Here is a 27,302-nt window from a genome sequence, read left to right as displayed (position 1 = left end):
ACTTCAATTAGACTTTATTGAACGAAGCAAAAAAGCCATGGCAACAAAGTCTTCGTCTGAGCCGGCATCCATACTTAGGGCCCAATCATACACCCGGCACAATGCAGCGCAAGGCGCAGCACAACTGTTTTTGCTAGTTTCAACCCAATATGTAGTTCTCATTTTCCCGTCATAAACCACGTTGTTTAAATAGCAAATGCATTTGTGCGCCCATGGCTGTGCTTGTATAAAAAAAGAGGTGTGTTCAGGCACATTACTGTTTTGAGGAACAGAAAATAAACTGCGCCATAGACCTACTCAAACCTGGTCTAAAGTCTAACGTCAATGGCGCAATATTTTTGTTATTTAAAGAGTGCGTTTGTAGAAAATGCGCCTCTGGCTGGGTCCACAATGCATTACTTTGCTTATTACACACAGGAACACGCAGCAGCACTCAAACATGCCAAATATTAACAATAAAAGGTGTAAAATACAGTGTAAAATAATGATATTGTGTAGGCTACATAAGTATAATAAGAGTATGGTGCAAGCAGTAGGTTCTTGCAATGTTACACAATGCCATTATGCAACTTTGCATCAAAAAATTAGATCTTCCTTTCTTTAGTATGCAGCTATTTTAGGGTAGGTTTAGTGTTGACAAAACCAAACAATCCAATCTGGTCTATAATCAGATCAGTGGGTCACATGTTCTCATATATATAGTAAACATTTGTGGCAGTATTGGTATTTCTTCTCAATATTTTACCTATGATATCTATTCTACCAGTACCTGTTTTTAGCCAGTTTTGTATAGTCTATGCAGTCCAATTAAATCATGGGTTCAGGAGAACACTACTGCTGATATGACCTTCATGTTTGTTTATCACACTGGAAATACTAAATCAGGTGCATTGCATTGTGGGATACCGTGTTAAATGGTGCACACTGCAAATGTAGTACAGTACAAACAGTATAAGTACAAACTGCACTGTAAATATGAGAAGAATGCTATTCTGAACACAGCCAATGTTTAAATCATTATCTACTAATTTGTAACAGGTGTCATTTTAAGAAATAATTTAAAAAAGGTATAATGCAGTATCATATGCAAATGTTATCAAATAAATAAACCACCAGTAAAATAAATGGCACATTACAATACTAATCATGCAATCATTAAAAAGACCATCGTGTTGAAAAGACCCAAGTTTATTTTCAAATGAATAACATTGACTTTTAGTAGTCCATTCAACAGTGCTGCACTTTGACACTAAACCACTGCTTATTTACACATTTTATATTTAAATGTGAAAGCCCCAATCTACCTGTTCATTATACACTTTCATGGCATGAAAAGAAAACTTACATGATAAATGAGTTCTGAATATGGGAAATTATACAGCTGAGCACCATGTTTACTCATTTTAAAAAGCGAGTAAAAACAGCAACACAAACTGTTTCGCTTTGTTAACATACATATCCACAATGACATATAAGCACATTTTTATTTATATAATCAAAGTATTAAACTTCAATAAATAGATGTGAAATTTCATGTATTTTAATGCTGCATACATCACCAATTGAAATAAAATTAATATGTTTCAATACGTATTGCACTTTTTTTTCTTCGTACACTGTGCACATGAAGGCATTCTGAGTATTATTACATTCTAGTACAAAATAACCAAATATGGCTCTCACTATTATTATTGTGCCTTGAGTGTAGCTTTACCCTCAATTCTCCATTCCTACATCCATTGTATCAAAACAAAGAAAGAAAGAAAATAAGGACATTCAATGACCCTAACCGTAATGAAGAAATGTGGCATGATGCATTAATATGACATCACAGCACACTGGAAACAAGAATAATCAAAGAGGATCCATGTGTTCATCTAATGCTCTGATATTCAACCCCCTTCTACAAGTCCTCCATCCTGAACTCTTTCCAAACACTAAAATTATCTACAGCTATGAAGTAAAGGAGTAATATCAATATGAGTTTTAAAAGAAACAATGAGTCATAAGTAGACATTGTGCGGCTCTTCAGTGCATGTAGCTGAATTCAATTAGCACCTGAATTTAGCTAGTTCTCCGCTAACCCCTCAGTAAATATACATTCTAACAGACAACATTACAATGAAAGATCATTAGATTTGGGAACTAAACTAGATTGTGTTGATGATATAATAGTGTGGTGTGTACTGTATGAATCTCCATGACGAGCCCTTTGACTGAAGCAGTTCTGAACTCTCTTGGCCGTCTGGTCAGAGTTCGTTGCAGGCAGAGTTCTCTGTTGTTTTAAACATTAGAATAGAGTTATATATTTTTAGAGCCGGCCCTAGTTTAATGCTGAGGATCTTCACCAGGTCCACCTGAGTCAACAACAGGAAGGCCTCGCCATCAATTTGCTGAAACCAAACAACAATAAATTAGCTGATAATCATACACAGCTGTCAGTGCAGAAGATGCATTGCTTGTGGAATTCTTTGATTCAGTGTAATTTCAAGGTGTTTTGCTCTACAACTAAATGTCCTAAAAAAATGCTTCCTGAAATTCATGCAATAGAAAAAACATCAAATTTCTGTTAGCAAACAGACATATCTGCACTGCATGGGATGTACTGTACTGTGTGAAAGTGAAGTGTGTGAGATGATGTGGTAATGTACTCCAGGTGCCAATGACGTTGAAACTATGCAAACAGTGGAACCCTTGTATTAGCCTATAATTAGTGACACATTGCATCTGTTTCTTACAATGAAAATCCACATCCTCTCATTATAATAAGCAGATCTGTTTCCTCCGGAAGTGTCTCGTTGCACCATTTTTACACCCCTGGATTTCAACTAAAAATTAACTATGACTTCAGCAAGGGATGATATAATAATATATGAGGGGTATCCCCCGACAGGGTGATCAGCACTTGAATCACACTGAAGGGGGTTATTCTGCGATAACAACCAGCTGGACGTACTGTACTTTATCCCGCTTATTAAACATCTACTTGCTACATTAGTAAATAATTAGACAATTTATTAAGTTATCCATTACAGTGTACAAAACAATCATTGCAAAATGGCAGCAGCTATGTTTGTATGAAACGAGAGAGCGAGTCAGATACCAGAATGAAGTTTTAATATTTCATTAGCTAACCAAACATAAAGCTTCTACCAAAAACTATCAAGAGTATAGCATCAGTTACCCAGGTGAGGTGTGTTATCGGTTTTTACTGGTTGTTATCGAGGGATAACAGACCTTGGAATGTTGCGACTGACCAATCAGAATCAAGTATTCCACATCACCGTGTTATAAGGCAGGATAGTTTTAAGTGTACATATTCTGACTTTGACACATCCAGTGTAGACAACATCCAGCTGCTGCATCACAATGTTATGTTGGTCACTTTCAACACAGACGCAGTGTTTCAAATGAAGATTTAAGCAGTTGTTTCAACTTAAAGGTTCAGTTGAGAGGAACAAACATATTACTAGATAGACCACTGCAATAAATCTAACGAGATCACAGCACAGTGACTGAATGGAATGGGTGATTATGTGAGACAAGTGCAATCTCAGTAAATCCAAAGCTGCTGTCATCTTATAAGATCTTTTCAGATAAATGTTCATGGGGTTCAAAAGTGTAAGAGCGCAATTATGAGGCCTGGAGATAAACAACATTTTAGAAACTTTACAGTCTGAAAACAAATAATGGTTATACCATAAAATTAAGAGAAAACGAAAGATTCTGCAAATCAAAGGTCTATGCTGTTTTGAGTGCTGCTGCTTTTTTGCTGATTAAAAAAGGGCACATAACAAATACTAAGATTTTAATTTTTTTTTAATTCAATTTTAAACTCAAACTATGTTATGTTAATTTTATATATATATATTTTTAAAAGGTTGTATGCATTGAAAACATTATCACAATCAGCTGTGTGTGTGTGTGTGTGTGTGTGTGTGTGTGAGAGAAATGGATTGGCTGCAGGTAATCAACTCAAAATTCTCAAAACTCAAATTTAAGACCTAAACAAATAAAATAAATAACATATAAGTGGGGTAGGGTAATGTCTAAAAAGCGTGGTTTACAGTTCAGTTACAGGTTTTCACACAAGAAAAAAGTCTTGTAAAATGATGAACTACCCATTTCTTAATGTGTTAATAGTTTAGAGTTTTAAAGTGTATTAGCATTAGCCTTTTGTCGATGCACTTGTTAAAATGTACCATTCTGAGCGTAAAAATATGGGTACATTTTCACTTTGGTCAGAACAAAAACAGAAGGGCTGATTGAAAATGCACATTCATTCTCTGCCAGCAGGAGGAGCTTTTGGAGCGGCAGTTTTTTTGATGAAATCATTGCCGTTTGAAGTTTAATCTATCCCCCAATATAAAACCTCTTAATTAATTATAATTAAGACTTTCTTGTACCATTTAAGACTTTTTATGGCCTTACATTTGATATTAGTATCTTGTATAATTTAAAGGTGACATCATGGAAATCTGACTTTTCCAGGTTTTAAGAGCTATAATCAGGTCCCTGGTGCATCTACCAACCAAGGAAATGTGAAAAAGATTAACCCAGTCACTTTGCTTAGGTAAGCCTTTTTTCTGCAAGCGTTTGAGAAAGCGTGTGCTCCCCAGTGATGCTGCAAAGGGATCTTATTATAATATTACCACCCCCTAATCTGTAAGTTTATACCCATGGTGCCGACATTTTGATTTTGCAAGCGACAACAGTGTAGCAGCTCTAACGCCATGGTGAAGTTTGAGTAAAACATGCTAACTGTTAGACTTTTACACCCCATCGTATGACAGCACTCATTAACCCAGTTCCCATTTGCACATAAAATTAAAAAACACAGGACAAGACAAAGTAAACATGAGGAGAGAGAGATGGAAGATAAGAGCAGAAGAGCAGACAGACAGCAGCTCCGAGAGCAGAATTATTTAAAGCAGCATCCCTCCGGCCTCTTTTACTTTCTTGTTAGTAGTAAACATGCATAATGCTGTATCGTGGGATGACTTGACATGCCTATAAATGGTTTCATTGAGTTCTTCTCACATGTCCCAACATGCCCCATGCTCTCTTCCTTATGAATTATATTCTGTTCCTAAAATGCTTCAGTTACTCCGGCTGCCAAACCTCATGATAGAGGACTAGTTAAATATTTCCCAGAGGATTCAGTCGTTCTGATTTCACTCATGATTAAAAGGAATACTTTACCTCCTCTCTGAAGGTGCGCACTTGCTCCTTGCAGCCTGGAAGTCCTTGGATAAACTCGATCACCTGCAGAATAACAATGAGGATTAGAGGAGGGACAACAGCTGAACTTAACTGAATCCAAAACTGATCAACTGATCTAATAAAAACTGTCTTGAATTTAATATGCAGATTCACTGTGTACCTCATCCACGCTCCACACTGCCACTTTACTGGCCGTGATGCCTGCCACTGTTGGAAGCAGCTTGCTGTGCTGATCCCAGCAGTGAGGCATGCTGGGAGATGGGCTGGAACACGGCATGAACACAGACTGGTGCAAAGCCTGCTGTAGAGTCAGCTCTGAGAGAAACAGAGAGAAGGGGTCAATCCCATAGTAAAATGAGCATCGTTACGCCCTAATCAAGGCATCACCCTAGAGGAGGACACGGGTTACTGCAGACAATGCTTTCGAACATATAGTGAAATTAAATGATTACAAAAATTAGGGATACGCCAATATTTATGGCTAATATCCATAAGCCAGATATGAACCATTATTGTGTCTAAAAGAATTACAACACTACAACTAAAAACAACTGTTGTATATGCTAAAAGTACATTTTAGAATAAGAAACAGACAATAGGAACAGGTAAATGTACAATTTATATTAAGACACAAATATGTCTTTATGAGGAGGAACCACTGAGATACTGGTAAGATATTAAAACTCTGGTTGGAATATAGATAACACAGGGATATACAGTCATCAACTGATTTGAGTAAATAGTTCAGTATCAGACAGCTGTGTCACACAGCCTGTGTGGGGTATAGGCTAAAACAAATATAGGTAAATATGCAGTATAAAGTAACACCGAAAACTGGCATGCACATTACATCTGGAGCCCACAGAAATGAAAAAAAAAACAACAATGAATACTGGGCTTGATTTCAGACACTACGTGAGTATTTGCACTTTGGCTTACAAGATGGATAAAAGAAAAAAAGAAAAATTTCCAAATAACATTAATAAAGGTTGTTTCCCCCAACAAATGAACTTAATTCCTTAGCATACTGCACCGTTTTTGCACTATTCTGCTATTGTAGGAAAAAAATGCTATCATTATTACTAATCTCCAGATTAGACAGAAATGAGACTCCAGAGTTAAAAATAAAAACAATTGTTTTTAAGTTGCTTAGACACAAAAAATGGTTCTTGAGGCCCACTCAGTGAAACCATTCACTCATATACCTTATCTTTAGACCGAATCTGCAAAAATACAAGTATAATTTTGTGCTTTGAACTCAGTTTGCTATTGTAAAACTAAGCAGTTCTCTACATTACTCACATCACTCACAACCAACAGCTCTTTTGTTTAATTTGGGAAACAGGCATGTAAATGCCATTAAAACACTTATACCATTATTTGTTTATTTTGAAATAAAAAAATCAGGATTTAAAGAAATAAATTATTTTTACCTCCTTGCATTTCTGTTTACAGTGTGTGTGTGTGTGTGTATATATATATATATATATATATATATATATATATATATATATATATATATATATATATACGTGGTGGGCTGTTATCGCCGTTAATGTGCTGCGTTAACGCCAGACTCTTATCGGGGGATAAAAAAAATATTGCCGTTAATCACACGAGAGAGAGAGAGAGAGAGAGAGAGAGAGAGAGAGAGAGAGAGAGAGAGAGAGAGTCACAGGCCGTGACACTGAACAGAGCTCTCTTCTGCGAAGAGAAAGATGTCTCAAAACACTTGAACATCGAATCTGCTTATTTTTGCTCTTGTGCCGACAAATACATACAAAATGTCAAAATATCCACCTTGGAAATTATGCTCGAAAAAACTGTCAGTTATTTCTTAAGTGAAAGTAAACAGTTGAGGAAAAAATGTGATGTGTATTATATTGGTTGCGTTCATCTTCTCTTAAAGTGACCGCGCCTAATTTAGCGACTGGCTGCTGTAATGTTAATCCAAGAAAATGAAAGAAAATCACTCACTGCTCTTGAATGAATTACTTTGTAGTTTTAACAGTCAAACCAAAAATTATTCAGAAACCAGGTATAATTTGTAGGTTATAAATGTAGGTTTGATTGTATATTTAATTCTTACATTGAAGACTATCCAGCGCTATTTTACATTTAATTATTTGGTTTCTGTACCTTGACACCTACAAACTTGAAAAAAACTTAAACATTGGTGTGAAACAGGAGTAATGTTGTTTGCACCTTGTGCAATGTGGAATTAGTTTACAGCTTTTCCAAGCACTTTGTGATACATTTTGGAAACAGGAGATGAGCCCCTTTTCTAATGCCCCACCTAGCTTGATAAACCCCTTCTCAAAGACTTACTGTTTGTCAATTTTATTTGGGTAACACACATATTCTGAATGCCTTCGGCAGAATTCGAATGAGCCATTTTAATCTAGATTAATCTAGATTCATTTCAAGATCACAGTGAGATTAATCTAGATTAAAAAAAATTATCTATGCCCACCTCTAATATATATACACATACATACATACATACACACACGTTTGGGCTGTGAACGTTAACACGTTAATGCATCAGTGTTAATTTCGTTGACTAAATATTTTCGTCATTATTTTCGTCACGAATATATTTTTGCAGACGAAAACGAAACGAAAACTAAAATAGAAGGCACTGATGGAGACTAAAACTATGACTAAATTGATTGACATTATCGTCAACGAATAAAGGACGAGACGAAAATAGACTGTGACGAAAATCAAATCAGCAGACGGGAGAGATGCGAAGAATGAGCAAAAGAACCGGCAAAACGGAACAGACTGCATGATAGAAGAGAACCAATCTGAGCCTGACTTATTGAGACGTGAAGCGAAGGTTTTCAGTTTTTAAATGAGCTCCCGGGAAGACGGCATTCGAAGAGGTGATGTCTAAAAGAGCGACAAAATGTCCACAGCTCACTTCACGTTTGACGACGAACAAAACAAAACAAAGTGTAAAGCACGCAGAGCGCTCATTCGTGGCAAGAACACAACCAATTTGAAAAGACATTTACAGACGAGCCACCTGGACATTTTCTCAAATGTAATTTCACAACGATGTTCTTTTGTTTATTGAGCTAAGCAAAATTGGAAGACTGCAGTGCGTAGATGTTGTAGCATTAAATATTACGAACTGAAAAGTAATGTAAAATAGCCCCTTCTTCAAGTTAGATGCGAGCACAATACTAATACGTAATATTATGATACATACATTTGATTAATACCAATGTTTAGTATATTTTATAATGTTCTACTTGTTGACAATATCACAAATATTTCTATATTAGTCATGTGAAACGTGAATGTTCACATCCTATCATTATACATACTAATCTAGCAATATTGTAGTATTTAAAACATACAATATTGCTAGACAAATGAATACCTTATAAAATCTTGTTACTTTTTTTATCCACCCAATTTACTTTAAATGTATGCACTTATTGTTCAGCTCAGCTGTAAGCTTTAAGGTCCTGGACCTAACGTTATTTTTCTTTTATTGATGGTCAATTGGCAGCTAGTTATTGTTTACATTATCATGACAGTGTTTGTTTCTGCATAAAAGCTTTTGAATCGAAATAAAGACACAGTTGTGTTGAAATAAAGTTGAATTTGTGTTTTATATATTTTGGTTAAGTTTGTTTCCTATACCAGCTGTAAAAAATGGTCTAGTAAATCTGTTATTGATTTTAGTCTTATTTTAGCCGACTAAAATACCAAGCAATTTTAGTCGACTAAAATAAGACTAAAATTAAAACAAATCAGATGACTAAAACTTGACTAAAACTAAAAAGAATTATAGTCAAAAGACTAAGACTAAAACTAAATTAAAATTTTGTGTAAAAATTAACACTGTAATGCATGTGATTAATTTTAAAATCCTTAATGCATTCAAATAATTTACCCAATTAAAGCAAAATTACTGAAGCATGATTTCTATTCTTCTACCCAATTTTGCTTCTCTGCTAGCGATCAAATCATTTTAAGCTGCTAAACTCCAGGCAAGTTTTCGGTCCAATGATACAGTAAGCAGATGCATTCAAACAATCAGTGCTAATATAAAGGCGTTTTCAGTGAATTATCAATTCCAGTGTGTTTTGCTTTTAAACATGAGCTCTGTCATATTCTGTGATTGCCTCTGAAGAGCACAGGCCCTCACACGTCGTGCTGTGTGAAGTACAGACTGAACGGATTATCGACACATCCCACCTTTGTATGGCCAGATGAGACACAAACTACGTTTTTCTTGACTGGATAACCACTCTCACTAGTAAAGTTCTGATGGATGAAGGCTGCAATCAAGGTAAAGACAACTGCTGTGGCATACAGGAGTCGTACTTTATGCACTGTTATAATAATGCATGTCCGAGTGCTCTTGACACACTGATCGCACATTGTATTTATGCACAGGCACAAACATTTCCGTACATTCTCTATGTTTACACACATATTCAAGATAATGTTTTGATTTGTCATGTGTATTTTGCTGTGTTGAGTAGTTCTGAATGGATCCGTGTACTGTAGTAGATATATGAAGTCAGAAGGTGGTTGGTTTAGGCTTTTTTTTTCCATTTCCATGTGGTCCTGTTCGGTATCACAACTTGACTTTTCTAAAATGTAAGAAAGCTCTTTGCGGTTGCACTGTGCAAAAACTTACTATGCAAAATAAAATTTTTAGTTAAAATAGTTTTGAAAGAAGTATTTGCTTTTGCAAGATATTTGTGATGTTTTGCATGTGTTTTTGCATTTTCAATGTTCAATTTCAATTTGTTTATAAAGCACAACTAAACACAACTACCGTTGACCAGTGTGCCATACAAAGTAACCAACCACAAACAGAATTAAAAACACAAGGTCACAAATAAAACTGCAAGGCAGAACAAATGCAAATCACGAATAATAAGCCAGATTGAATAAAAAGGTTTTTAACCTGGATTTTAAAATGGATAGTGTAGGGGCAGATCTGATCTTTTGTAGGAAGACTATTATACAAGCCTCGAAGCACTTGACTTCTTGAAGCACTTGACTTCACAACTTGATTGACTTGTCTATCAAGCTTTAGGAAACTGTCCAACACCACATCCAGATTTTTTATGTATGGCTTTACATAAGGTGCCAGAGCACCAAGATTTAGATTTGCTATACAGTGTGTTTCTGAAGGGGTGAACACAACAATCGCTGTTTTCCTCTCAGTCAGACTTAAAAAAAATTCGAGACATCCATGCTTTAACATCCAAGAGGGAGGCAGCCACCGGGTCTAATCCATTCTTGTTTCAATGTTTCAACAAATGACTTCAGCTGTTAACTTTTTTTAATGTGGCTGACTCTCCCTCTGAGTTCAAACAAACCAATATTCCGGAGTAATGTACTCAAACAGATACACTGACTGACCTGCTGTGAAGAGAGAACTGAAGATGAACAATAAGCCGAGCCAGATAACGAACGCAAGATTGACCTAAAAAAAAAGTTAACAGCTTAAGTCATTTGTGGATTAAAGCTTATTGGAGACACCAAACGTTTCAAATGATTCAGTTCGATTTGGTGAACTGGTTCAAGAAGGTCTGGTTACATCGAATGATTCGTTCGTGAACCGGATATCACAAACTGCTTTGATTTAAACTCTCTCACAACAGACACGGAAGAGAAGACAATGCTGAATATCCAATGCTCATTTCCAATCCCTCCCCACTCATCACACCCCCTAAGAAGTCTTACAAATCTGTTAAAAAGTATTTGTGTGGCTTAGGAGGCCTGTAGAATACATCAATAACTTACAGAGTGTTGGAGTCCAACACCAGTACCTGCAAATCAAAGCAGTTATATGTAGTTCTTTGTATGGCCTGACATTGAAAACGGTCTTTAAAAATGGAGACCAAACTGCCACCCCTTCTCCCAGAGTGGGGGGAATAAAAAAAAATGTAAAGCTCAGAGAAATTAGTTGAATCTCCATTGGGAAGCCACATTTCCATGATATATAGAAAATCCAGGGCTTGGGAAGTCAAGTCTTCAAGCCTTTACCACAGATCTCGCGTTGACCAATGCCATTTTTATCTGCACAGTCTTAAAACAGCTGCGTTGCTCTATGCAGCAAGCGAAGATGATGCAGGGAACAAACACAAAAACACTTGCACAACTCCGTTGATGCTCTGTAAAAATAAACTTCATCCACTGGTCCCTTAATGCTGTTTCTCTTTTGGTAATCTGTGCAGGGTTGTCTTGCCCTGGCAACCAAAAAATACTCCTTCAAACATACAACTTAATTTTTGAAACTTTGTCCATGTTTAGCATGGGAATTCAACTCTTTAACAGTGTAAAAAACTCAGTATGCATGAAATAGCATTTCAACACCCCCCCCCCCTTTAATGGTCACACTGCCCTGCTTATCCCCGTCTTTTCAGGCGCTTTTTCACAGGATTATATGGTGACTGGTTCAAACAAGCCGGCAAGGATCCTTGGCAGGGAGGAGGCAAGTGCCATCGTCCTTTCTGAATTTGATTTAGTAACACTTCAGAGGAAATTCTACGATTTAAAAGCATTTGCCAGTTGTAGACTAAAAAAAGAAATACGACTTGCCATAAAAGAAACCAACAACACACAGACATAGACAAACTAAGAGACGCAAACACAATTATTTGTGTCTTATGTGTGTTGCAGACCAACTCTGACAGCTCTATTGTATGTCACTTTGAATAAAAGTATCTGTGTTACTTTAATAATGTAATGTAGAAATGTACGTAGGTTTACTCCTACACACTCTTAATGTAAATTTGTAAGGTTATGCTCGTCAGGACTAATGGATGCAGTCTCCATTGACTCAAAAAGAATGTAATTTAAAGTTAATTATGTTTAATCATACCAATTTGCTGACACAAAGAATCATGGCTAGTAGTGCTGACACAATACCATTCTCCGTATTCAGAACACCAGTACCAATGAAAATAATGGATCAAGTTTGATACAAAATGTACAAAATATTGCTTCAACTTATTTTAAATGATTAATTACTTTCAATATTATTATAATTATTGTAATGATAAAGGTAATGTTTGAAACCATTAGAAAACCATGCAGTGATGTAGTTTTCAACCAACTATACATCTTTAGCTTCCAAACAAGTACAGTCAGCAATAAAGAATAAAGAAAAACATTGTGAGTCATAAACAATTTTTTTTTTCCAGAAAAGAGCATTAAGATATTTCTCTAACTTTTTCACAGTATTATTGCTGTTTGATAATTATTGCTGACATCACAGACAGCGGAAGATCTAATCGGCTGCAGTATCTATCATTTAAGTGACTGATATTTGTTAAATAAAGTGTACACAAGCAATTTGAGGGTTTGTAATCCCAAGCAAGAGTAAATGCCCCTTTGAATTCACTACCTTGACCATAAATGACAAAATCACCTCTTTTCTTTTCTTTTCACCCGGTTGAAGTTGCTCTTTTCACTTTTGTTCAGAAGTTCCCTATGAATAGAGAGCATTCCAGCAGCACCCTTCAAGAGTGCAAAAAGCCATTTAAATTCACCCAGACAGCATCACTTTCTCAACACATATTGGTAAAACTGGTTCATAGTGCACTTAGAGTGGCATGCACAGTGTTGACGAGCTGTTGTGCTCCGCTCTGGAGGCCAGACATTGAGATAAGACCCTTCCCCACTGTCTGCCTTTTATAGTTAATCACTCTGACAGAACCTTTTTTTGAAGTGCGAAAAGAAACAGAACATTTTAAGAACACATACTGGATATATGTCAATATAATGCCAATAAAGGAAAATTAGATCTACATACAAGGTCAGTTTGCACATATATCAAATATGAAGTCGATTGTTAGGTTCTACAAACTATCCAAGGTGTGGTTTTGCAGTATAACAGTGAAGTTAATACATGTACTGAAGTTAAGCACAATATGAACCCTTTAACAATATGAACTACAGTATCACTCAGCTTGAGTAGCTTACTGGTTTTATAAAATGCCATGACAGGACAAGAGACTCTAAACACATCCCCTCCGGATGCTGTTTCTAGTCTGCAGGAACTTTGAATGTTTTTATTTTTACCTTCTTTAAAGAACACCTTTCTTTATATGACAACTGAGACAGCTCTGAAATTGTTGGGACTTAATGTTAACAGCTGTGGCAAATGGCCAATGTCATTCTCAAATTCAGAGTGCCAGTAGGCACACTGGCCTGCAAAAAGTCTGGGGTGACAGAGCATGGAGACATGACCATGTGCAGAGTTACGTGGGGGTAGTGCCCTATGGGGTCGTTTTTGTTTCATTTTTCAGGAAACTCTCTCTGTCTTGGCTGCGGAGGCAGTCCCAGAATCCATTTTAGCACTGGAGTTCAGGTTCTTTACTCCTCCTTCGCTGACCTGGCTATTAGCTGAGATTTCTGATCTGCTGGCGCCATTCTGGTCATCCTGTCACTCTGCTGGGGTTCCCGACCAACTGGAGCATCCCTGGTCTGTCTGGGCATCCAGTAGATTTCCTGACCCACTGGATCCTCCTTGGTCCCTCCCACCAACACCAACTTAGCCATTCATCAGCGTGTTTGGGATGTGTGAACTCTGGGCCATGTGATATGTTGTGTGAGCAGAGCATGGTGTTTGGACCACAGAACTCCTGCATTTTTTAGTTTCAGTTTAGTCCCCAGGTTTTGAATAATATTCCCGAGTTCCTGTTGGTAACCAGTTGTATCGTGTCATGCCCTGCCATATCCTGCCGGGCCTTGACAGAGTATTTCTCCTTACAGAGTAGATTTTGTTTATTTTGCAGCCCGCTGTGCCCATCTCGGCAACCAAGGCAGTCCCAGAATCCGTTCCAGCCCTGGAGTTCAGGTTCTGCCAGGTTCTTCAGAATGCTCCTGATCTGCTAGAGCCATCCTGTTCGGTCCCGCCGACACCACCCTAGCACTCCACTGGGGTTTCAGACCCATTGCAGCCTCCCTGGTCAGTCACTCTGGCTCCGATCTGGTTGTCCGGCAGGGCTCCCAACCCACTGGATTCTTCCTCGTCCTCCAACGATACCACCTCAGCTATCGGCCAGGGCTCCAGTGTGCTTGGACTGTGTGGTCTAGGTCCATGTGATATGTTGTGTGTGTGGAGTGTGGTGTTTGGACTCTACAACTCCTGTCTAGTTTAGTTTTGGTTTAGTTTTAAGGTTCTGATTACTGTTCCCGAGGTCTTGTTAGCTCCCAGTTGTGTTGTGTCTTGTCTTGTCTTGCCAGAGTATTTCCCCTTATGGAGTAGTTTGTGTTTTATTTTGCAGCCAACTCTGCCTGTCTCGGCCACCAAGGCAGTCCCAGAATCCATTCTAGCCTTAGAGTCCAGGTTCTCCCATGTTCTGGCTTCCTTTGGCTTTGCCCTGGCTATCAGTAGGCGTTCCTGAAATGCTGGAGCCATCCTGGTCTGTCCCAGCAGTACCACTATAGCATTCTACTGGTGTTCCAGACCCCTTGCAGCCTTACTGGTCTAGCCATCCAGCAATACTCCCAGCCAGTCGGATTCTCCCTGTTCCCTCCCACGATACCACCTTAGCCATCTGCCAGGGCTCCAGTGTGCTTGGGCCGTGTGCTCTACGGTCCGTGTAATATGCTGTGTGTCTGGAGGGTAGTTTTTGGACCCCAGCACTCCTGCCTAGTTTAGTTTTGGTTTAATTCCGGGGTTCGGATTACTGTTCCCAAGGTCTTGTTTGCTCCCAACTGTGTTGTGTCTTGCCTGAGTTTTTCCCATTTATTTTGTAGCCTGCTTTCCGTCTTGCTCATAGAGGCAGTCACAGAATCTGTTTCAGCCTCGGAGCCTCCATGGTCCAGGTCCTGCCTTGCTCCAGCTTCACCCTTTGCTCTACACTGGGGTCCCTGACCCTCCGGCTCTGCCTTGGCTGTCCACTAGGACTCCAGATGCATGTTTGCGTGTGCACAATGTGGTTTTCTGATCTCAGCACTCCTGTATAGTTTAGTTTCAGTTTAGTGTCGGGTTCAGATTAATGTTCCTGAGGTCATGTGGATGTTTCTATTTATGTCTTCTCCTGCCTTGTCTTCCCTTTACGGAGTATTCCTCTGTTAGAGTAGTTTTTGTTTTGTTATTTAATAAAAACCCTAAGGGGAGGGGGAGCAATCTTACTCAGGTTTGGACCAAGTGTGACAGCACCCTTATATTCAGTCCTAAATGACTTTAAGAAAACATGCCTGTACTTTAGTTTGAGTGGGGTTCTCTAAATGACGGTGTGATCAGCCAGAGAAGTCAATGCGGAATATTCACTGAAGAGTTAAGAGACTATGACTGCTCACTTTCTGACATCAATTAGTGGAGCACATCGCCAGTGGGCACCATCTGATGCCTGTTATATAAACACTGTAATCATCTCTGATATTGGCTCTATCCATGTCATTAGCTGCCATAAAAGCACATCCTCAAGGGAATTCATAAAAACATGCTGTTGGATACAACTAGATATCTAAGTGGCAATACCGTGTTTGCTCTTGCAGTCTTTTAAGACCTGGATAAAATTCTCTAAATCACTCTCTAATGTGTTCCAATGTATTCCAATGAAAAATTGCATAAACTCACAAGTGAAACTCAAAAAGACAAATGAAGCTACAGTGGGAGTGCAGATGTCAGGTACTGTCTCTTCAGTGTGTTTGTTTTGTATAATTTTGTTATTAAGGGAACAGTATCTGTGCTATGCTTTTTCATTCACAGCACTGAGTGCATTATGGGATGCCAGTGCAAAAGTCAGATCACATTTATTTGTATAGAGCTTCATATAATACAGATTTTCAAAACATCTTCACATTGGTAGAATTAGTGTTAATGTAAAATTTATTAATGAAGATATTAATTTATTATTACTATTTAGCTGCGAAGTAGCTCTACAGAAGACAATAGTGTCATTGTGCAGCCCACTTTAGTTCAATATTAATTCAATTCAGTTCACTAACAGCGTTGATGCTGCAAAGTTAGAGTCATTATCCAGCCCAATTCAGTTCAAATTTAGTTCCCATCTGATCATTTTAGTGCAGTTAAATTGATAATATCATTGAATATTATCAGTAAGAAGTTATTTATATTTTTTGAGCTACTTTTAAATTCACCCTAAGGCTCATTTATAGGGCTGGATTAACTGTATATGGACTTTCCTGCATACACCCATGTGCACACATATCAATATTCTCACACATGTACACAATCTCCTGCTCCTGGCCAGTTCAGTTCAAATATTTTTGACACTCACACACATCATCGACACATCTGTCCTCGCTGGCATTTCCCCCCAAAACACTCCATCAGGCTCGGGTAACTCCACTGCTTCAAACCCACTCTAAACCTACACACAATCCCCGAGGCTTGCAGGAGCAGCCTCCAAACCATCTGCCCTCATTCTGCGGATCTGTCAGCAGCTCACCACACCATTAATCAAACATCACCAGACTGCTCTGAGTCCCGCTTCACAGGTAGATCCTTCACGGTACGTTGTCTTGAACCGTGTCAAAGTCACATCAACAGCTACAGCCGTAGATCCTCCAGCCCCGTCGTGCTGACTTGCATTATTTAACATCAAGAAGATCAGGTCTTTTTACACAACTCCTCATCCAGGCTCTTGTTATCTCTAGACTTCACTAATACAACAATCTTCAACCAAACCTCGGCAAATGATCCAAAATGCAGCAGTGCTTTTGGTTTTTAAATGATCTCAACGCACACTTCCCCTTTCTTCTCTTATATATATAAAAAAAAAACTTTCTATTGCAGCATTCCTCTATTACTACCTACTCAGGATTAAATGCTTATATTGTATTCTTTATTTGCAAGTCATTGAAAATGAAAGCACCTGATATATTAATAAATGAAAAAAAAACATAGCTAGATAAAATGTGATTCCACTTGTCTGCTTTCTACTTTGTCACTGCTATGCTGCAATAAACATCTTTTTTTCCCAATGAGATCTTCAACATCCTCATTATTTTTTTTTCTTAAGTAACAATTACCCATGGCTGGAGCCCTTGTAGATTACCACTCGCGACACCCACAATATACCAGAGTACAGAAGCTGAGGTTCACACATCTTCTATTCTCAGACGCAAGTGACCGGAGCAAGTTAAAAAGCTTTTAAAGATGAGCAACAAACCAATCCTCTTCCTCATTAGTGACTGCCACTAAACCTTTAGATAACCAGCCACAGAGGAGGAAGGGAAGAACAGTTTTTCTGGAAAGAGACTCAATTCCAGCAAGAAACAGGAAGGCAGAAGGAAAGAAGGAGTGAGTCATCAAGGAAAGAAATAGAGCAGCTGTGATTAACTGAAATATTGTCAGCTCATCTGTGAATCACATGCTTCAGACACTGATTCTGAAGGCGTTCTCTTTTCTCATGGGCAAGTGGTATTTCCACATTTTAAAATTAAACATCAACCTATTTTACTTACAACCTATTTTTTCTCTTCATTTCATTACAATACTTCTATTACACGTGTCATTAGAGTAACTTTCACCACATGTATTAAAACCACTTTAAATGACACTGCTCATTTATTTACTCTGTTTTTTTCCCTCTCTTTTCTCACTCTCTAAATGTCTCTATTTTAAATTTTTTTACTATCTGAGTGTTTTTGTTGTTTACCGCAGTTGCTGAAGCTCCTTCTATCGCAAGGATTTTTTGTGTGTGCATACATTCTTGGCAATAAATCTGATTCTGATTGGGTCATTTCAAGGCTCAATACTGTCCACCAAATGGACCTTCAGCACAGAGAGGGTGGTGTAGATCTACCTTTGGTTTCAGTGACTGACGACACCTCGCTCTCCACTTCCTCTTCCTGAGGCAGCTCCTCCACCTTCCGGACTTTACAGGGCCGACCAACCCTGACAGAGAATATCATCAGGTGATCGTGACATCATCAGAGTTTGCACAGGACAAATGTACTACAACACCCCAGTACTGCACGTGAGAACAGCTGTTTTTATTTCAGAGATGAACACGGTGTACACCACTCAATGAATTAATCATGCAACATGGAGAGGTCATGTGACATCAGACTGTGTCGACGGTAGCAAGCTAGTATTCCATTTCAAACACAGCCATGGCTTTGAATTTAGTTCATTTAACAAGGAGCATCCTATTCTAGCAGAGGTATGGGGTGGTATATATTTCTTGTGTAATATAAAGCTCATTATACAAATCATTTCTGTAAAGTGAAACGCTGAACAGAATGAATAAAGCTGTATGTTCAGAGAAGTTGTGTAAAGCATCTCTGTCATGACACACTGAGCGATGGCTCGGACCATCATCGCAACAGTTTCCAGCAACATGTTTGGGTGAAAATGAAAGCTTGCTGACGAACAGGTCATTATGTCAACAGCACAACTGAGCAGGATCATTTTACTCGTCTGTTAGACCGTGTCAAGGACCGCTGTTTGTGTCAGCAGTGTCTGTCCAGTCAATACCTTCTCACCTGCAATGCAAAACTATTTCTTTCTCCTTACTATGATGTATAATTACTTGTTCTTATATTATTTAAATTGTAAAATCATGTTTTTGTACTCATGTACTTAGCTCTTTCCCTGCCATTGTCATATTTTTTTTTAATTTCTGCGTTTTCACCATTATGGATATAATATGGAGAAGAATATCCATAGTGAGTCCCTATTACACATCTTCTGAAAGAGTACTGTATCTCTGGATCAAACAAGGCGTAGAAGAAGAAGAAGAAGCAGAAAAAGGGAGTGTGTATGTCAGAAGTTGCATATGTAAAATAACACAATCGTCAGTAATTAAACAGCATTTAAATCAAAACGGCCTAATGAAATCAGTCACCAAGAGAGTGTCTGAGCCTAACCTTCGCTTGGTCTCTGTGGCGATGGGCTTCTTCAGCGGCGTGCTGGGTTTATCCGGCTGTGATGGGGCACAGGTGATGGGTTTGCTGGAGAAACAGAGGCGAGACGGTGAGAAATGAACACTTCACTGAAGGTGTGACAGAGGCCAGACGTGACAAAGTCCTCCCAGTGCTGTTCAAGGCCTGACGGGATATGATAATATGCTCCTTTATTTACAAGAGCAAGCGGTACTCTTTACTCAGCTCACCTTAAAATAAAGTAATAAATTAATATACCAATTTAAATTCCAGATTACAATTATAAAAGTGACCATACTGTACACTTCTGTCAAATTTTTACCCACTATTTGCTATTCAAGTTTCTTGCACCAAAGTTTTTATAATTTTTTAAAGTTAAAAAAAAAAAAAACTAAAAAACTAAAATACTGTAAAATGTAGAGGGTTAAGAGGTTTAGAAACATTTAAAGATACTTTAAAAATATACTCAAGAGTTTTGTTTGAGGGACTGAGCTGAATGTTTTTGCGTATTTGATATGAGATATGGGAAATGGAAATATAACAGAAATATGAATCTACAGGTGCTGAATTAATAATGTAGATCACCTGAATTGCTTTTGGGCACTAAAGACATGGAGAGATGTGACATAACTGATTGGAATAGCTGTTGACACAGAGCAGAACATTGAAATAATCCATGCTTATTTGTTTTAGATTAATTAAGGTCACTAACTTTTTTCTTATGTGTTGGTAATGCAGACTGTTGCATCATAATTTGACCTTGAATGAATGATGTACAGTATGGTTGGCAGCGGTTTGTTATTGTATTAACATGTCAATGAGCAAAACAAACTGTTATTGATTGTTTTCATGTCACTAAAGAGACCTCTTCTCATATAACTGGACCAAACCATACGCCATCAGTCTAAAATCTGCCAACATGACACTAGCTAGTGTGTTGTCTTCAGATCTTTAGTGCAAGATGCCCAATTTATTCTCTTCTTCTCTTTAACAATTTACAAAGTCAGAAAGTCTATGACGGCTAGTGTTTTAAAATCTGTTCAGATTGAGTGACACTCAAGCTCAGACTCGGGTTTCCATCTCTGACACGGTTAGCAAAAGAACCATTCAGATTAGTAGGCCAGAAACATCATGAGCCTACTTCGAGCTAATGAATAAGACATTTATTGAAATTGTCAACTGAAGGTGCAGCTCATGAGTGTAGACAGCTTCATTAATTATAACGCAAGTCATTTAGTTTTAATGCACCACAAAATGCCACTCACATCTGCTGTGGAATAGAACCAAATGGCTGTTTTTGCTACTGTAAATCAACTTTGTAGTTACTGGATAAACTCTGCTCTTTAATCAAGTCCCCACCAAGTGACTGAAGACTGGACAGGTATAGGTGTGTTAATGTGGCCAATCATATGCATACATTTGCATAGTCTACCATCAATGTGCATAGTATTCCCAGTTTATAAACCTCTTGCTGAATAGACACACACACAACAGATGAAAGTCTACATTACATTATCTTCTTGAACATCGATGAATGTTTGCAGCTTTCGTAACAACTGTGTATGAGTCACTTTAGATGGGTCTCAGCATCACACAGTCATGGTTGTGCTGTGAGAATCATTAAATACACACAGTCAGTTCAGACCCCATCAGAGAAACGGACACTCACTCATTAGCTTCAGCTGAGATCTCTGTGTTGGGTTCTGCTCTGCGTGGCCGACCCACGCCGCTTCCCGGCATCTCTCCGCTCAAGCGATCCGGCAGAACCGAGTCCTTGTTCAGGTTGATGTCAGAATACGGGCAACCCACAGCACTGAAACACCAGGAAACACGGTCGTTTCACAGACATAGCACCTATCACTGTAGCTCAGGAGCTGCTTTGTATCTTATCAAGTCACAGGTCTTAAAGTCTCAATGCATACTTCTTAAATCGGAGCAGAAGTCTTAGATTCATAAAGTCAGTGCATTTCGATAATGCATGAACTAGATATTGTTTATTCTGTTTTGTTCAGGGCAGTGTGACCTGAAGAAAATGTAGTTATTAATTATATCAAGTGTCAAATAAAAATAAATGCGGCTGTGTGATAATCGCTCAGTGGGATTATCAAATCAAAGACTGTGATTTCATCAAATAACTGTAGATTTTTTTTGTGTGATTTATATATATTTTTTTATTTTATAAATATCAAAATGAATAAAAAGACAATAAAAAACAACAACTGTACAGTCTGGTGCACTGCATCTCAGAGTGAAGCGCAGCACTGCGATGATCTGATGCTTTTATCAGCTTGGTTTACATCAAATAAAAAATATTTCTATACATGGTCTATATATCAATATACATAGAAAATATTTTTGCATGTGTTGCGACTTTAACATTTGCACTAATGCTTACTTAACATTGCATAAACTTCTAAATGGTTACAGCATTTCATAAGAATTCTGGCAAAATAAAAGCTTGACTGAATGTTTAGAAAGAATGTAAGACAATGTATATATATATATATTAGTGGTGGGCCGTTATCGGCGTTAACGGGAGACTCTTATCGGACGATAAAAAAAATATTGACGTTAATCTATTCTCAAAGTTGGGTTGATAGCTGGGTCTATATTTTAGCGCAGATGTATACCTAACCGAATTGCACTGTAGGGGGCGAGAACGAGTCTTTAAACCTGTGTGTATGCTTACCATAGACTAAAAGAAATGGACACAGCGAACTGCTTCTTTAATTAATTGGGTAAATATAAAATACAGTGCTCAAATTTAAATATTTTTTCTACTGTCGTTTAAAAAAGGTAATTATCGAAACATAAATTCTATAATTACTGATATCAAATGATATGAAACATTATATTTTGATATATTTTTTTAGCTATATTGCCCAGCTCTACCAAAGAGTACATACATTACATTACAGCACAATCCGCTGGATTGTGTTCACTCTTGGATTTTTGGTTCCAAATCACTTAGAGTCATAAATACACATATACCAGAGCTTTCTAGCCTCACTTGTTTTAGTGTTTTTGTTTCCAAAGCACCAACACAACTGGTAGAAATTTGAATGCGTGTCAGATCTGCTCATGTGCGTCAGGTTTTAAAGAGACAGTGCTGCTTTTAAAGTGAAACCTGCTGCAGTCTGTCATTGATGTAAATGACAGAACAAAAAAAGAAAAAGAGAAATCACTCACTGCTCTGCTCGCTGATTCACTTTTGTAGCTTGAATAAAAATTAAGCTAGGTAGGTAAACAGATCCCATTAAACCCATTTCAAATATATCATCTTTATGTTGTTTCTACATTCTTTTGGAGATTGAATATGAAATGATGATTGACGTGTGATTAATGAGTTGTTTTGTTCCCACACAGATTCACACTGACCTGTGGTGTCCAGAGTAGCGCGCTCCTTTAATGTGACCCACTCCTTTACAGCCTGCTGTAGGACAGCCGCTCTGCTCAGACGTCTCACACATGTCCTGAGCAGCTTCGAGCACACACACAGAAACACATCACACATTACACGTCATCCTAACTCTGGAAACCAGCATCTCAGCTTGCACACAGAGTTTTCACTGAAACACCAGCTTCACCAAGACTAAAGAAGGCTGTTTCTTCAGATTCAATTACAGATTTAAAATGTGTTCTTTCCCTTGTTTTAGATGTAATCTTATACCCTTTAAAGGGTTGACACTTCTAATCTTCAATTAACCTATCAGTCCATTATTAAAAAAAAAGTATAAAATATAAACCTTTACAAAAACTTGTGATTTGCATACATTTTTATATTTCTATATAATTATGGATGTCCCTCAGTTGTGGTGTCATTTCTACAACTGTGTCAGTGAAGAGTTATTAATAGAGTACATACAGATTTATATAGAGCGTGTATATAGACTCATGCAAATATGCAATTCATATATAAAGATATACAGACTGAAATGGATATATTCTCTTTCCCTGGTCTCTCTCTCTTTTCTCACACTCGTTTTGTTTCTCTCTCTCTCTCTCTCTCTCACACACACACACACACACACACACACACACACACACACACACCCTGATGCCAGCTGCTGATTTCTAAACATTGCTCCGATCCGTTTCCATGGACACAGAGGAAGAGAGCGAGAAGGAGAAGAAGATGATCAGTAAGACTGACTGGAGAAGAGCTCATTGTTCAACAGCATCCTCTGAGACTAATAGAAGATATTGACATGAGAGGAAGAGAGAGGACTGTTAGACACTCCATCCCTCTTTTATACCCACATCATTCCTTCTCTCTCTACCGACTACGATTTTCTATTAAATGACGAAAAAATGGCTGATTTAGAGGGTCTGTGGTAGTCTATTTACAGATGATACGAAACGAAACGCTGTTAGAGTGGCCATTAACTCAACATCTAGTATTCTGATAACATAACGTTTGGTCTGAATCATTAAAAATGCAGTGCGTGCTTTCTCTCTCTCTTTCTCTCTCTCTCTCTCTCTCTCTCAAAACAAACAAAAAAAACAGTGTAAAAACATCGGTGTAAAACATATTTACTCTGCATTATACATGCCTAGAGAATCTAATCTTTGTCAGTTTATTGTTTGGTTGTATAGAAGAATATTTGGAACATATTAAACTAATTCAAAATTGTTAGCATATTGCACAATATTAAAAAGGTATATAAAACAAATCGTCCATTTAAAGTATAAACAAATATTTCATTGAGATTTGCAGTATTAAAATATTATTTCTTTGTGCATTGCCTGCTTTACACATTAGATCTGGCCAAAGTCTTGGAAGGCCTCAAGCATTGCTGCTTCACATCTGTATCAGCTGTTCCATCAGGAGCGGGTCTATCAGCTGACGGCTGCTGTGGGAAGGAAACTGCTAGTGTGATCTCTGTCTGTACTCACTGATGGGCGGCTGCAGGGGGTGTCCGGTTTTGGCGCACCACCCGGCAGGATGAATATCTGGGCTGTCTGCGTCGATCCAGTAATCATATTCATCTGTCCAGCCATCAAAATGGATCTAAAAGAGAGCAATGCAAATGAATGCAAAAAACTATGAAACTGCGTCCCTGCGTACTGTTTACTTATACATTATATACTTACGGACTATGCAAATATATCTATATTCATTCTTGTTTTAAACATAAACCTCACTGAATTTAGCAAATCTCCAGATTTGCACCAGCTCAAACCCTCTTTTGGAGTTATAATAAACCTACTGGCAGGATTTACTAAACACAGTCCCACAGTGTAACATTATTGATGAAAAGGCATGAACACAGTCATTTAAGTGGCTTATCTTACTGTATCTGTATTTGTAGGAATTTCCTACAAGTTTACACTAATATGCTTACACTAATACTTACACTAATATGCGTCTATTACCAAATCCTTTAAAGGATTTTTAGGCTGCATTAATTAGGTAAACCGGAACCGGAAACACTTCCCATAACACCCGATGTACTTGCTACATCATTAGAAGAATGGCATCTACGCTAATATTTGTCTGTTTCTCTCTTGTTCCGAGGTCACCGTGGCCACCAGATCCAGTCTGTATCCAGATCAGAGGGTCACTGCAGTCACCCGGATCCAGTACGTATTCAGACCAGATGGTGGATCAGCACCTAGAAAGGACCTCTACTGCCCTGAAAGACAGCGGAGACCAGGACAACTAGAGCCCCAGATACAGATCTCCTGTAAAGACCTTGTCTCAGACAACCACCAGGACAAGACCACAAGAAACAGATGATTCTTCTGCACAATCTGACTTTGCTGCAGTCTGGAATTGAACTACTGGTTTCGTCTGGTCAGAGGAGAACTGGCCCCCAACTGAGCCTGGTTTCTCCCAAGGTTTTTTTCTCCATTCTGTCACCGATGGAGTTTCGGTTCCTTGCCGCTGTCACCTCTGGCTTGCTTAGTTGGGGTCACTTCATCTACAGCGATATCATTGACTTGATTGCAAATAAATGCACAGACACTATTTAACTGAACAGAGATGACATCACTGAATTCAATGATGAACTGCCTTTAACTATCATTCTGCATTATTGACACACTGTTTTTCTAATGAATGTTGTTCAGTGCTTTGACGCAATGTATTTTGTTTAAAGCGCTATATAAATAAAGGTGACTTGATGACTTATTTATGTCCCTGTATGCAAACAGGGACACATCGTAATGGGAAACCCGCCACAGCAATAATCAAACTCTCTTCTATTTTGCTTGGGAACTAATGTGGTCGGAACCAAAGTTTACAAATCTGCGTTTTGGACTTTGGACTTCTACGTTCTGATTCGTTGCTGCCGAACCGCATCATAGCTCATTACCATAAAGTTAACCTGATTTCAACTCTCCTTGATTCTCTCAACACCCAAGTCATGCTCAACGCTTCTCGACGCCAGCTCACATTTAAAATGAATGACTTCTGGCCACTTTGACTCTCTCGACGGCAGCAGTGTAAACACACAATCATAGTGTCGTTTAATATTCCACTTTTACCACAGCCATGGGTTGTGATTAAATGATCAGTTTTTGTAAGATGACCTTACAGAATACCTTTCTTTGCATTTCTCCTGAAATATTGGTCCTTCCAAGTCCAATTTATAATGTGTGTGTCTGTTAAGTGTCCCGAGGCATAATAACACACACACACACACACACACACACAAAAAGCAATTTTAGCTAAAAATAATATTTTGTAGCAAATGTACTTTATTTAATTCTCTAAATAATGTATTAATTAATAGGAACAGCATGGTTACTAGCATTTCAAAAGTCCCTTGAGAAGATTATCTTCATATTGCAACGCACATCTCTAGAGACGTTAACGTTCAAACTGGAATCTTAAAAGAAGCGTTGGCAGCGATCTGACGGCTGGCATGGTGTTTCAGTCATATTGTGTTTTAGACTTCCTGAACTCTTTGAAAAGTCACCACAATGAGAAGAAAAGAGCAACGGCCCTCAAATGACAGCCTGTCTCCAGGACTGAGATAAAACGGGTTCCTGGGAAATCAGCTGGACGGCAGAAACAGGGACAGACTAAAAAGGCGAGCCGTGTTTTAGTGTAGTTCACAGCACAGCTGACAGTCATTCTGTGGAGGCTGAGTGGACTGGCTTTGTGCTGCCCATCCAGACCAGACTGGCTTTTGTGATTCACTGCATGATGGTTTGAGATAAAGAAATGTTTCATTTGCAGTCTTATCATCAGTCTCTCTCTCTTTTAATCTCTTTCCAGTTTGCATGCGTCCATCCATGACTAAATCCATTTATCATCTCTCTCATCTCTCTCATCTCTATCATCTCGTTTTCCTTTAGCTTCGTTCACAATCAGTGTAATTTTAGCTTAATTCATGTAATGATACTGATCCTTTTTCTGTTCTTCACTATTTCCACAACGGTATTGCACAAAGGATTTGGCATGTGAATCTATAACTTGTAGTTTAAAAGTTTACTTTTTGTCAAGTAGGGGTTGCACAGACTAATCGACTAGTCGACTTCAATGCTTCGCCATGATGCTCACTTTGAGCTTGACGTCGACTAGTCACCTGTCCTATAGAGGGCGCAACAGGATAATAAATGTTTGAAGGACTTCCACATTTAGGCACAGTTTCAAAACAGTTAAAAGGGCATATAAATGTAGTCCGAAAGGTTTTTTTTTTCAGCTAGGCTAGATGGAAATATTGGGGAAGGGAGCCTAGGTCCCAAGGAGAAGGCCGCTATAAAGACCACATCCTTCTGGAAATGAGGTGACATGGAGATGCTGATATGGACTGACCCCAGAAGGGTCTACATATGGAGTAGTTCTCTGAGGTAGGTCCTACCTGGGAGTAGGGATGAAGCTACTATCAACAGAGATGGACCGAGTGGAATCTGCCCAGGGGAAGACATAGGTTTACCATGAGGGAAACTCTACCCTACAGATATGGGATTACCCGCAGGGAATGGGACACCAAGACCAGTACAGGGGCAGACCGGAGATTCGGGGATGCTAGCACAAGTACTGAGCCTGACATCAGACTCGTCCGCCGAGTCTACTGATTAATGCTCCCAATGAAAACCTCTAATGTCATCCTAACTCGTACTGACCAATAGATAGGGAACACTTGTTGTGGGGCTTCGTTCTATGCAATTTAAGTGTTTTTTTGTTTTTTTTGCAACTTTTTATAAAGCCATGGATTTAAGTTCTTTGTTTTTTTTTTAAATACTATCAAATAAACTACTCCACAGGCATAGTCGAACAG

General features: G+C 38.3%; 1 protein-coding gene across 2 annotated transcripts in view; it reads right to left on the bottom strand.

The window, feature by feature from the left end:
* Positions 1 to 1,167: 1,167 nt before the first annotated feature.
* The window catches only part of LOC113063452 (L3MBTL histone methyl-lysine binding protein 3), a 42,101-nt gene continuing 15,966 nt past the window's right edge, over positions 1,168 to 27,302 (bottom strand). For both annotated transcript variants that reach the window (XM_026233857.1, XM_026233858.1), the window contains exons 15-22: positions 23,968 to 24,082; positions 22,450 to 22,552; positions 20,741 to 20,884; positions 19,057 to 19,140; positions 17,991 to 18,082; positions 5,384 to 5,538; positions 5,203 to 5,265; positions 1,168 to 2,393 (exon numbers count right to left, since the gene is read on the bottom strand). In XM_026233857.1, the coding sequence (XP_026089642.1) occupies positions 2,250 to 2,393; positions 5,203 to 5,265; positions 5,384 to 5,538; positions 17,991 to 18,082; positions 19,057 to 19,140; positions 20,741 to 20,884; positions 22,450 to 22,552; positions 23,968 to 24,082 (900 nt within the window). In that variant the 3' untranslated portion in view covers positions 1,168 to 2,249. The remainder of the gene's footprint in view (positions 2,394 to 5,202; positions 5,266 to 5,383; positions 5,539 to 17,990; positions 18,083 to 19,056; positions 19,141 to 20,740; positions 20,885 to 22,449; positions 22,553 to 23,967; positions 24,083 to 27,302) is intronic.

The sequence above is a fragment of the Carassius auratus genome, chromosome 45 (genome assembly GCF_003368295.1).
Source record: "Carassius auratus strain Wakin chromosome 45, ASM336829v1, whole genome shotgun sequence".
Lineage (NCBI taxonomy): Eukaryota > Metazoa > Chordata > Actinopteri > Cypriniformes > Cyprinidae > Carassius > Carassius auratus.
This window is presented reverse-complemented; position numbering and strand designations above follow the sequence as displayed.